General features: G+C 34.8%; 1 protein-coding gene across 1 annotated transcript in view; it reads right to left on the reverse strand.

Moving 5' to 3' along the window:
• Hml (hemolectin) overlaps window positions 1–13467 on the reverse strand; it is a 271917-nt gene that overhangs the window by 213088 nt on the left and 45362 nt on the right. The window contains exons 11-18 of the mRNA XM_083120321.1: window positions 12480–12607; window positions 10037–10132; window positions 8377–8571; window positions 6093–6318; window positions 5558–5715; window positions 3005–3147; window positions 1668–1830; window positions 1403–1533 (exon numbers count right to left, since the gene is read on the reverse strand). Of these exons, the coding sequence (XP_082976447.1) occupies window positions 1403–1533; window positions 1668–1830; window positions 3005–3147; window positions 5558–5715; window positions 6093–6318; window positions 8377–8571; window positions 10037–10132; window positions 12480–12607 (1240 nt within the window). The remainder of the gene's footprint in view (window positions 1–1402; window positions 1534–1667; window positions 1831–3004; window positions 3148–5557; window positions 5716–6092; window positions 6319–8376; window positions 8572–10036; window positions 10133–12479; window positions 12608–13467) is intronic.

Here is a 13467-nt window from a genome sequence, read left to right on the forward strand (position 1 = left end):
TGTGAGCATCTGTCAGCATTTTTGGTACCCACCTCGCACACAGTTTGTGATACCCCAGGTTGTCAGTCACAATTCGATTCACTGTTTTTGCAGACACTTTTGGAAACTCTTTGGCGAGTTCAGATATTGTGAACCGGTGACTGGAACGCACTTTCTCATTAACACGTTCCACCAGATCGTCCGTCTTGAACACTAGGCCTTTCGCTACGCTCATCATCATGGACATTTGAATGTCCTTCACGAAACTCTCTGCACCATTTCCTGACTTTCCCTCACTGTCGGCCCATAAATGGCACACAATTCCCGATGGATGTCAGCTGCATTCTGTCCTTTGGCGTTCAGAAATCGTATGACAGATCTCACTTCACATTTGGATTTTGTATTACGGCAGCCATTTCACATTACTGCTACTCGCACGTACGCAACCCCACTCTGACGATTCTATCTCTGTTGTAAGCACAGAATACTAGGGCATGCTCTTGCACAGGCTCAACTTCATCAGTGTTGCCAACCCTATGTAAAAAAATATCAGCCCTTTTTTTTGACATGCGCCTCGTACTTCTCTGTTTACTATCACAACAGAACAACAAAGTAGAAAATTCATCATTTACAATTAAGTAGTGTGCAACAATAATTAATATAATGCACTTATTATAAACAATTATAATTTGAAAATAATTATTTGTACTAAGTTTAAAAAAATGCTCTGGTAAGTACTTTTCCAGTTTAGAATATAATTTTCTTCTCAGAAGATGGTCAAATTCAGGTAAAATTGTATTTAGTTATTTGACAATATTATATATTTTAAATATTAATATTCGTGGTTCTCGATTATTTTTACATGTCACCCCTTCCCACCCCCACCCTTAGGGGTGCCAGGGCTACTTTACCCCCACAGTATTTCTTTCCAGGTTGCAAGTGATACGCATACCAAGTATGGTTTAAATCGCTCCAGGCATTCGAAAGTTATGCACACCCACACCCACACACACACACATCCATTTTTATATATATATATATATAGAAGATAGATGAAACTGAAATTAAATAGACCTTTGTTTAAATTAAAGTGAAATAAAGGAAACATCTACAATGAGGCCCTAATTAAACATTCCAGATTTTACATTTTCTACTTTATTCATTCAATCTTCATGGTGCAAATCAAGAAACATGTTATCAAATTTTCCTGGATTTTTACATGTTTCTGTATATAAAGTTTTTCAACTTTGTCCCTAGAGAAACATGAAATTAATGTTTCACTGTATCACTTTCTTGTTGAATTATACGTGAGAATTTCCAATTCTTCAATTTACTTACATGTGAAAAAAATATTGTATTTTACATGTGTAAATATGTGTGTAATAGTATATTATTTGAAACATAAATAATAGAAAAGTCATACCATTCTACAAGCTGCAAAACGTTGTTCATTTAAGAGCTTATCACAAAAAGCCTTTGCCTGAGGCTGAAAAATAGCTTTAGCCGCATCTTGATCACATGTGTGGATTTCTGATGGAGTAGCATCACATTGTTCTAAATATGAGGAAGAGGATAAAAAGTTAGTCCATGAAGAAAATATCACACACAATATATTAATAAAATAATGTGTTAATATTAGCAAATACTTTAAAAAAACTAGTATATTGCAAAACAATTCTCTTACTTACCACCTAATTCGTCAGCTTCCCAATTACTCAAAAATGTCAAGAGGTTTCTGACAACTGTTCCATCTTTTGCCTCAAAATCATTTGATTTCAAGCCATCAATCCGGCCACATAAACCAGCAGTTCTTTTCCACATTGCCGAACTGACATCAACAGAGATGAAATCCTAAAAAAAAATGGATTTGCAGAACTCTTTTTATACGATAACACATTAGAACATAATTCCTTTCTCTTGTCATATTTATATTTTATTTTAGTCATATTTCTACCCTTCTGTTTTGCTAACAACAATGACGATAAATGATGCACTGATAAAAATGGATGAAAGAACAACGCCAATGATATTTATGTATTACTCAAGACTCGAACCAAGTATGTTATACAGTATTTAAATGAGATGAACCAATAAAAAAAAATTACTGATACCGATAAAGAACTTGTATAAAATTTACCAATATTGATAACGAATATGCTATCAACCTAATATAAAATTGCAAATGTTCTTTGAGGAACGCAAATAGTTAATTAATATACATAACATGTGATTGCAATGGCTCTTGCCTTTAAAAAAGAAGCTCATATGTATACAAAATTAGAGGATATGAATTATACCTTTCAATTTTTAAACTTCCAAATGACCAAACATCCCCCCAGCTAAGATTTTTCACTTCAGGTGTTGATGTAATCAAGCCACAAGTCAAGCCAAGAAGTGTAGAATTTGCTACAAACATGCTAATAGAAGAGGTATGATAGGTTTCAGTTAATGCAAAATTTGTTTTACTTCCTAAATTACCAGTTTGCTGTTTGAGTTGCTAAACAAATAAAACAATAAAACAGCTTTCAATTTATACTATACACCATATCTTTCACAATAAATTCACCAAACTCCACCACTCATTCTTGGAAACCCTGTACAGCATGCCTTTTAAAAAAATCCAGGATATATTTCTCACAACATTGTCACTAGTCACAAATATTCTTGGCTATCATGAGTAACTTTTGCTTTCAACTAAATGGTATCAACATGAGGTTTTTATCCAAATAAATACCCTTACTTGGGACAAGCTACTGTGCTGTAAGCCTGGTAAAAAAATCAGACAGAAAACATCTGTTTCACCCAAAATGTAATGATTATGCACCATTCAACATCACATAGAACTTCTCTCCCAAAATATTCTGATTATGATTGACAGGTGCAATGGACTGTATTCTTAGTACCAATGACAAACTAGAACATGATACATTAATTGTTTCCTGCATTAATAGCAATTAAACTTTCATTAATATTTGAACACCTCTTGTAATTTTTGTATGTTGAGAAAAATGCAGGAAATATTTACCTTAGTATCCCATTTCACAGTAATTCCACATCCACCCACTTTGACAACTACAAAGTGGGCAACTTTTTCAATAACAATGCCATTAAAAATGCTTGGAACAGCAATTTCATGATCATCAACCTCTAGTGTTGGTATGCCATCTTCTGTAATAAGTAAATGTTAATTTTAGTCCTACTAGTAAAAGAGGGAAGAACATTACCATAAAATAATCTATGCAATTAAATTGTAATTATTCATCTTTGAAGATTTCATGGTGAATAATACTGTTAATATAAATTAGATCCAAGCTGTGATAGATTTATTAGCTAAATTTACTAAAATATAGAGATAACGCTGTTTTCTCAGACTCAAATACAAGTTATTTAATTGTTTTCTTTTTCTCTCTCTCTATGTCAGTCATTTTACATCACTTTCCAGCCAGCCTCTGTGGTGCAGTGGTTAGCATAGCAGGGATCCTGGTTCGAATCCCAGCCTGGGCACGGGTGTTCCCTTCATCAATTTCATCATATTATCACTCACCCTCATCATCACAATTAGTCAAAAGTGGCAGAAAAGTGATGTAAAATAACATAGTTGAATCAATTAAAAAAATCACTTTTCTATCTAATGGGTTGATCACAATGATAAAGAGATGAGCCTGATGATGAAACAAATACAATGATATACTGATGCCTGTACTCAGGGTTCGAATCTGGGATTTCTGGCATAAAGCACATTATGCTGACCACTCTGCCACATAGGCTGGCAATTTAGAATTTTAAATCACTTAGTTTAGTGTTTGCATCATTTCATTCCAAATTTGTGGTTCAAATAATTTCGAACAGTTCTTAGTATGTTATCATTTTGGAGAAGTGACCAACCTACCTTAATGCATTTATATTAGGGATGGGCCGATATGAAATTTTGGCCGATACTGATAAAGTACCAATATAAAATTTACTGATACCAATAACCGATATTCTACTGATCCGATATAAAATTAGAAATGGTCCACGAAGAACCTGAAATGTTCATTGATCTCCTTAATAAATATATGTTTCGAGGTGACTGCAGTGCATGTTGAATATTTAGACAATTACTTTTTTAAAAAGTAGGGCATCGAGATTATCCATAAAAATTACAACAAAATGGCAGAATTTTGCACTAAATTATAAGATATTTATCGATATATCGGATCTGTAAAATAATTGGTAATTTTACCGATAAACTGATACACCGATATGCCTATATCGGCCGATACCGATAGAGTACCGATTAATCGGTCCCATCCCTAATTTATATAAATATTTTTGATCAGGTCTGATACCACTTTAACCCAATAATAATACCGACGCTGAAACTTGGAATTTGAAATACTTTAAAGCAGCTCAGAATATGAATTAATTTTAAAACCTTGTTTCTAATTGGAACTATCGCATATCATTCAACAATAGTTTAGCTTTAAAATATTCATAATTTCAAATAAAATAATCATTTAATCGCAAAATCCATTTCTCTCCACAATGCTGTTGCCAATAATAATAATAATAATAATAATAGTAAATTGCGTTTTGCATAATTTTCAGGATAATTAGCCCTCACAAAAAGTGTCCTATGGATCCCAGATGATGGAAAAGTATTGGCTCATATCAGCAACTAAATTTGAACTGATACATTTTGATACTGATACCAGTGGTATGAACTGACACTGATATATCAGCATTGCTATTGACTCAGACTTATTTTTGATATTAAGATAATTGAAATAAGTAAAAGTGCTTTCCAAATAAATGAATCTGAATGAGGGGTAAAGGTAAAAGGTATAGTTCCCCATGCATATAGCACAATGCCATGAAGACACATTTAGGGGATGTGGGGTAGTAGGGCCCCACATATTCTCGATCTTTGCCATTTTGGAGGCCCCTTCGGCCACCTTTCCCCCCCCCCCCCCCAAGGGTTGCCACCCATTTCGCCTTTGATTTGAGGCTGGGTGAGGGGACAAGGACAGAAAAATTCCGACCTTATATCGCTCACCCCAGATTTTGAAGCTGGGTCTCCTGCATGGTAGTCAGATGCGCTACAGACCAGACCACTGTGGCTCACTGTTTTTTTTTGTTTTGATTTTGAGGGGACCAAGCTGAAAAAACTTAAAACACAGGAAAATGTAAAATCGAGGAAAATTTTATGAGATTTTGCTATGCTGCGACAATAAATACTAAATATATAATGGGTGAAAATAAAACCCGGGAATGTAACATTGGGATTCCACAGTATGCAAGATTTTTGTTTTGACATGGTGCATAGCAGGTGTTATGAGTTATGGAGAGCTGTATAGCTTTTCAATAATTTAGTGCTAACCAAATGCAAAACAATCTGAAATATATTACAACACATTACAATTGTAAATACCACAAAAGAAATTTAAATATAAAGGTGATGATTCTTCAGAAATTATAAATGTTGAAGTATTAGAATGAAACACAATTACGGTATGACAATTTGATAATGAAATATGTTTTATATAAGTAATTAAAACAATAATACTGTTCATTGCTTCGATTGCTATTAACTTACCTGTGACCATTAAACGATATTCCTTGTCTTCCACCCAAAGTCTAAGTGTTCTATGGCAATTCACAGAATTTTCACAATCAGCACTATTGTCAATGTCTATTGTAAAGCTGTTGTACACTGTATCTCTAACCAATGTGTATGAACATTCACTCCAAAAGCTATTAAGAGAAATGAATTACATTGAAAACAACTGAAATAAATTACAAGTAATCACAATGTTATGAGTGGTGACATCTTAAATCACTTTAAAGAATACAATAATATTTTGGTTTGATGAAAAGATTCTCTAAGGCTATTGGTCAGGTGAATTGTGGAAAAGATTCCAAGCTTTCAAGAAGTAACATCATTCTCATCTTCAGGGTAGAAGTGTGGGATCCAACTGAAATTCTGTGTGGGTTATTAAAACTTTGATTCTTACTCTCTCTGGTGACACATAGCACATGTTTTATCTTTTACCACGTGTCCACAATAAAGATTTGTAACCTGTGTCTTCTTTTTGAATAAAACTGTATTAGTTGCTAACTGCAATAATTACCTATAAACTTTCCCATCAAAGGTCTTGTAATGGGAGCCGCCCCATGTGAAACAGGTTCCAGGTTCAGGCTCTTTTGCAACAGGTATGGTTTTGCTAGATGAACCTGAGAAGTATCCAAAATCTTCAGGAATATTAGCTTCAATACTTTCTTCAGAAGATCCTCCATGTGAATCGTAACTTAAGTCATTGCCCTCTTGGTTGCCTACAATCAGAACGTTGGAGGATGCTGAAAGAACAGAAGAAAGAGCATTTGTTAAAAACTGAACATATTTTTACATTTAAAAACACTAAGCCATATTTCCAAAAGTGTTCAAGTACAAAGAAATGTCACAGGATGAATTCATATGTTAAAACCAGATCACTATAATACCATTTGTTGGTGCCAATTATTTGACTCCCATTGACAGATAGATGGACACATCAATTGAGATATTAAGAAGCCCATTCAATTCACAAAATTTTATATATGTATGTCTCGTAGTTTCGAAGCAATCAACATTCATCAAATGGTTCATTTCATGTGTGACGTGGACAAATGAGCAGGCTAATCAAAAACATTTTGTAGAATTAATTTGACTCATAGCTACAAAAATACAGTGCATTCGAAGAGTCCCCGCATTCAAAGTTTGAGAACTTTTGCTCATAATTTATTGAACTTGTCAAAGTAATGAATACATACATTTATTAACTATATCTTGAAATACAAAAAAAATAATTTGTAAACTAAATCTTAGAAATACTGCAATCTCTGAGGTTGGCAACACACTAACAAGATGGTAAAACACTTTCTGCACGTTGCTTTGATATCATTTGATTTGCTTTATTTCACTTTGCTTTCGTGCCACTTTTGGCTAATTTGTGAAGATGTAGATGAGTGATGATATGATGAAATTGATGAATGGACACTCACAAACATCCATGCCCAGGCAGGAATTCGAACCCAGGACCTCTGACATCATAGCGCGATGTGCCAACCACTCGGCCACGGGGGCCAGTTTTCAGCACGTTGAAATACACAGAAAGAATATTGAAACTAAATTTGAAACAATCATCCATTGTGGTTTTAGCTGGCGCCGGATCATAGGGAAATATACTTCTCCATTTCTCCACACATCTTTCATACGAGATATTCAAAATATGCTTACAACAAAGCAATTCACTGTGTGCATGTAAAGATAAACACTCACTGAGATGCAGAGCAACGAGGCAACTGAATGCATTTCCAGCATCTCAGTGGGCGATAACCTGTAAGATAACCTGCAGACTTCTGGCATGGAAATTCTGTGCTTCAGTTCCACGTGTTTCCCTGTGGTGGATGTTACACCATTTGATTTCAATAGAAGATGACAACAGAAGTTTTGTTGCCACATTTCTCCATGTCTCAGCGGGCGATGTGCTTAAAAGGTATTGTTGACAAACTGTGACTGTCTCACACTGAGGACTGTAACAGCGGCATTGCTCTAAACATAACATAAACTCATTCTTGAAGGTCAAATCTATCCCTACTGGCAAGCTTGCCAACTCATCCAGATGAATGCCTTAGTAACTTCTTTTTAAAGTATGAGTGGGGGGACTTTTTGAACACACTGTATACAGAATGTGTACAGAAAGATATATAAATGTCAAATTAGTCTTCTTCTTTCTCTTGCAGGTTTGGCTAATTAAAACCAGTTCTGCAACTACAAAAATTGATCATTCCATCGACGATATTGCCATCTTAAATTTATTTTTCCTTTCGGCCTGTAATTTTAATGGCATCCTCAGAACATGTTGATTCCACTTTAACTGATATTTTTTAATTTATTCCACCAATGCTTTGACCTTCCATTTACTTCGGATTTCTTCACTTCTAATTGTGTCTGATAAGGTTACCCCACTTAAAGGCCACAAAAATCTCACATGAACAATTTATTCTAGTTTTATCATGTTGGCGAAGTCTAACATACACTACCAGATAGAAGAACCAGTTTAGAAATTATTAATTTCTTATTATTAATTAATTCTACAAAATGTTTCCCATTAGTCTGTCCAGTATGTATATAAATGTGCAGAGGAAGACTGTTTGGACCACTATTAACTAATTGGACTATGAAAATAACATTCTACTTCCACAAGACAAGAATGAAGTGGAAGGAAAATGGACTAAACCAACAAAAGTGGTTTTTATATTCTACTAGGATACAATATAATCACTTCAAACTGCCTCTCTGACTGACGTTTCTTTTTATAATAAGCTGTTGAAGTTTGATCATTACAGGTAAGGTACAAATAACACATATCTTACCATGGAACACACATTGTGGAATTGGATTAGGTGTGAAGAGACCTGTAGCATAGTCACAGTTGTAAACAGATGCTGGCGGAAATTCAAAATCAACACCAGCAGGACATGTGATGGTGCAAGAAAATGAATCACCATGGCCAGAACAGTTGTAATTTCCATTGAAGTTCATATTTTTTGGACTACAGTTGTCAGATGCTGAAAGTAAAAAATTGCAGATATTATACACAGAAAGATATGAAATACAATATTTTACTAAATGTCATTATATATAGAAGAATAATAAAGAAATATGTAACACAGTTACATTCACGTGGAGAGATCCTGGTTTGTATTCCAAAATAGCATGGCATGGTCATAAAACATATTAAAAATATCTTGAGATATCCCATGGTTATTCTGATATCAATGTATTAGATGTATATGTGTGAGTCTGTATATGTACATATTTTTTCATGTCTATGTTGAAAATTTTGGACAGTTCTGTTACATCATTATCACATTTAATTTATTTTGTGTGTGTGTATGTGTCCATGTGCACATGCATAACACATCAGAGATAAAGATATTAATCCATACTGCATCAGTACTGATAAAATTGTCGATCATTTAATCAATAGAGTCAATTGTTGTGCTGACACTCTTGGAAACATTGAAAATGATCCTGACTTCCTGAAAAATATAATTATTTGTGATAAAACTTTGATTTTTCTGTATGACCCTGCGGCTAAGCGACAATCCATGAACTGAAAGAGACCCCAATCCCAAAGGAAAAAGAAAGCATGAATGAGCAAGTCCAAATTCAAACCAATGATAATCGCTTTTTTCGATATCCGAGGGATTATCTACATTGATTGGGTGCCTGAAGGTCAGACTGTCAATCGGGTATATTATAAGAAGATTTTGGAGATCTCAAAAATATAATTACTTGTGGTGAAACGTTGATTTTTCCGTATGACCCTGAGGCTAAGCGACAATCCATGAACTGAAAGAGCCCCCAATCCCAAAGGAAAAAGAAAGCATGAATGAGCAAGTCCAAATTCAAACCAATGATAATCGCTTTTTTCGATATCCAAGGGATTACCTACATCGATTGGGTGCCTGAAGGTCAGACTGTCAATCGGGTATATTATAAGAAGATTTTGGAGACCCTTCGTGAATGGGTGAGAAGGAAGAGACCAGACATGTGGAAGAATGGCTCATTGATTCTTCACCAGGTCAACGTGCCAGTTCACAACGTGCTATTTTTGAAGAGGTTTTTGGTTAAATACAACATTCCATTGTTGGAACATCCACCATACTCCCCAGACCTAGCCCTATACAACTTTTTTCTCTTCTCAAAAGTCAAGCCTGCACTAAAAGGAACCTGTTTCGAGTCTTTAGATGCAGTGAAAGGCAGGGCAACACAACTCTTGAACAGCATATCAGAAGATGACCTGCAATACTGTTCCAACAGTGGAGAACCCACATGCAGCTATGTAGCGGTCGAGGATTGAAGGAGACAACATTTCGATTGTCTTATTTTTTCAATAAATGAGTTACAGCATAAGTCCAGTTATTTTTATTGCCAAACTTTATATATTAGAGAATTGGCTTAATGTCCAGGTTAGTCCTAATTATCAAAATCCAATCATACAAATTTAAATGTAATAAGGAAACTTACCATACTGGCATTGAGGTCCACGATAATCTAAGGGACATTCACATGTGTTAAATGATAAGCATCTTCCTCCATTTTGACATGATGGAATACACATAACTGGAAAGGAAAAAAATGTGTTTATCTGTAATCTGCCTATTTCTGATTATTGACATAAAATATTATAATATTACAAAGAAGTATTTTTTCCTTATTCTCTAACTTTCAATCACTCATAACATATAACTAATATTACTTGTAATAAGTGGGTTAAGATATGTAATGCTAGGAATGCTTCAATTTACATCTAATGACAACCAACCCTATGTGTCTTGCTATAATGTCATTAATTTTCTCCAAATTACACCTAATTTATTACAAAATGTATGTTATACACTATATTGCCAATAATGACCAGACCCGCTGAACTGTAAGAAGGATCACTCATATATCATCAATGAATGTCATGAGTCACTAGAATGACTCATGAAGGACAGTGAATGTAGAATGCCAGCAGTCAAAATGAGAAGACGACGCAAGCTGAGTGAGGCTGAATGGGGTATGATTAGCAGTGCACACCAATTAGACTTTAAAAAATATATATCAACTGTGAAAATTTACATTTAGAAAATTAAATGTCAATTTAAGTATTTTTATATATGTACAGGGAGTTTATAAAGTTTCGATCCATTTTTGAGAAAAAGAGGCTAAAGATTAAAACAAATGTATTGAATGAACTCCCTAGTATTTGGTAACACATAATCAAGATTGAAAGAAAAAAAATCGGACATGATAAGTGGTGTACAGAAGAAAATCCATGAAAGTGTCACCTCAACGTACTTCCACATGAGCACTCTGCATGTCTACACATGAATCCCAATGTCTCACCATTTCACCAAACACCTTTAAGACCATTGCCGGTGTCATGTTGAGCACAACGTGCTGGATACGTTGACATAGATGTTGAAAAGGGGTGATCAAATCTTCCTCCTTCACTGGCTGTAACAGCTCTGCACACCTAAAGGTGTGGTTTGGCCGTTTTTTTTGTTTTTTTTTGTTTTTTTTCTATGCTGTAATGGAGTATCTTCCGCACAGTCAGTTGTAGAAACAACAGCTCCCTGCTTAAACTTCTTGTTGATGCTTCTTGTGGTGGCATCTTCTACCCATTCCATGGTTTCGGCTGCTACGCTTTGCCTTCAAGAATGTTTAGCATCTTGCACAGTGCCTATTCGCAGGATTTTTTTGAACCAGTAGCCTGATATTAGCCCTGGTTGGAGCAGGTTTTTGGAATTTCCTTTCGAACATTGTGTGGAATTTTTAAAGCTTAATCCCTGCACACGTCCACACACCTCAGCTATTCTCTCTTCATTAGTTTCCATCGTGCTACGATGTCAGGGGTCCCGGGTTCGAATCCTGGCCTGAGCATGGATGAGTGTCCATTCATCAATTTCATCATATCATCACTCATCCTCATCTTCGCAAATTAGCCAAAAGTGGCACAAGAAGCAAAGTAAAATAAAGCAATTCAATCAATCTTCATTAGTCAGCATCTTTCATATCATGTACAATGGAAAGAAGAAATCAGTCATTTTCACAAAAATGGATCGAAACTTTATAATCACCCTGTACTTATTTATAAAATCCCCTAAATCATGAACAAAAATAAATAACTAAATAAACATTTGTGAATATCTTCAGGTAAATAAAAGCATGTCTTATCTTACTCCATAGATTCAATATTGTCAATTTTATTCTTTTTACTTCTTATTAATATTATCATGTATAACATAATGTAGACCATAAATGCAATGAAAAAACATTTTCACTCAATAGTACTGCCATTTAATAAATAATGTTAGAAGAATATTTATGAATTTAAAATAAAATTTACAGGACCAAAACACCTCTAAAAGCTCATACGATGTATTTCAAATATCAGATTAATATCTTCAGGACCAAGACCAGACAAACAATTATCCGATATGATGTTTGCAAATTTAGATGTTATTTTCTTTAATGTGATAACTTCAACACATGGCATTATAGAGTATCTTAAGTCAGAAAAATAAATATATGAAGTTTGCATGTTATGAATCTGAATATTCCTTTCAATATTAATTTTGGCATTGGAATAGAAAAGAAAACTAAAACAAAAAGTTTGAAAATTATAAAGTAAATAGATTCTCTTCATGTTTAACAGTAGCGTACGGTGACCATTTAGATAGCCGAAGCACTGAATATATAATTTTTAAATAAACAATAGTACATCAAGGAGCAGGTTTGCCTTGATAAAATCACCACATGCCACTGCTTTGCGGCAGTTTTGTCTTTCACGGGCTCCGCAAAAATGCCTCTCGACACTTTCGGGGAGTCTAAGTATCCTGGGAATTATGCAAAATTCGAATTGCTAACCTTGTAATACAAATTGTAACAATATTTGCTAAAATTAGAAAACAGTAGGAATTACCCTGGCAATCTGGAATAGAAGACCAATCTGGTCTCGTAGGCATCCACACTCCATCTACGCAATCCAAACTGGATGATGTAGACCCATCAGGAAATTGGGTGTTGGACATGCACGTCACATTACATACCCTGCAATTAATTTTATTGAAATAATTAAATAAAAATGATCAAGGTGAGTCATAATCAGATGCCTATATAAATGGCAATTACTAGTTGTGCCTTCAAATGTAATTTCTGTAGCTTGAAATCTAGTATTATTTATTCATTCTCATTATAGTAGAAAAAGTAAAATTAAACTAATTCTTCTATAAATATATATATTTTTCACATTATATTAAAATGATATAAAATACCAAAAAAACCATAGCCAAAAAATTGTCCATATGCAAGCAGTACCAGGTTTGATTCCAGAAGGGAGCCCGCCCCTCCCCCAATTGCGATGTTGACCCAGAATCATGATCATAATTGGAGAATTACTTGAAAATAAGAAGAAGTAGTGGACTTTAGTCTTGAAAGACAAAACAGTAGTGATGGGACTCAAGTGTTGATGCTGAGTTAACCCAATGGGAAATCTGCTTGGCAGGGCCTCAGGCAGCTGTTGTATTATGGAGTTTAGGTTACATAATAATTTTATGATACTATATAATCAAAGTGAAGGATACAGGAATCATTCACCAGACAAAACAAAATGTAAGAGTCTGTAGATAGCAGCCTGGCCTGGAGATTGAAATATACAAATGAGGCATGGTCAATTAAAGTCCCGCACCATGGTCGTGCAATCCAAGGCATCATGCTTTGGGCTTCGGCTAAGGGACATGCACAGGTTCAAGTCTCCTGGGAGAAGTGTAACAACATTTCTCCTAAGATTTCGGCCTGTGTATGGGACCGGTGGCCACCCACCATTCCGCAAACTGGGGAGCTATGAATAAGTAGCGTAATCCGGTCATGGAAACCTACAACAACAAATGGGTGTTCATCGTGCTGGCCAC

The sequence above is a fragment of the Lepisma saccharinum genome, chromosome 4 (genome assembly GCF_977018435.1).
Source record: "Lepisma saccharinum chromosome 4, izLepSacc3.1, whole genome shotgun sequence".
Taxonomy (NCBI): Eukaryota; Metazoa; Arthropoda; class Insecta; order Zygentoma; family Lepismatidae; genus Lepisma; species Lepisma saccharinum.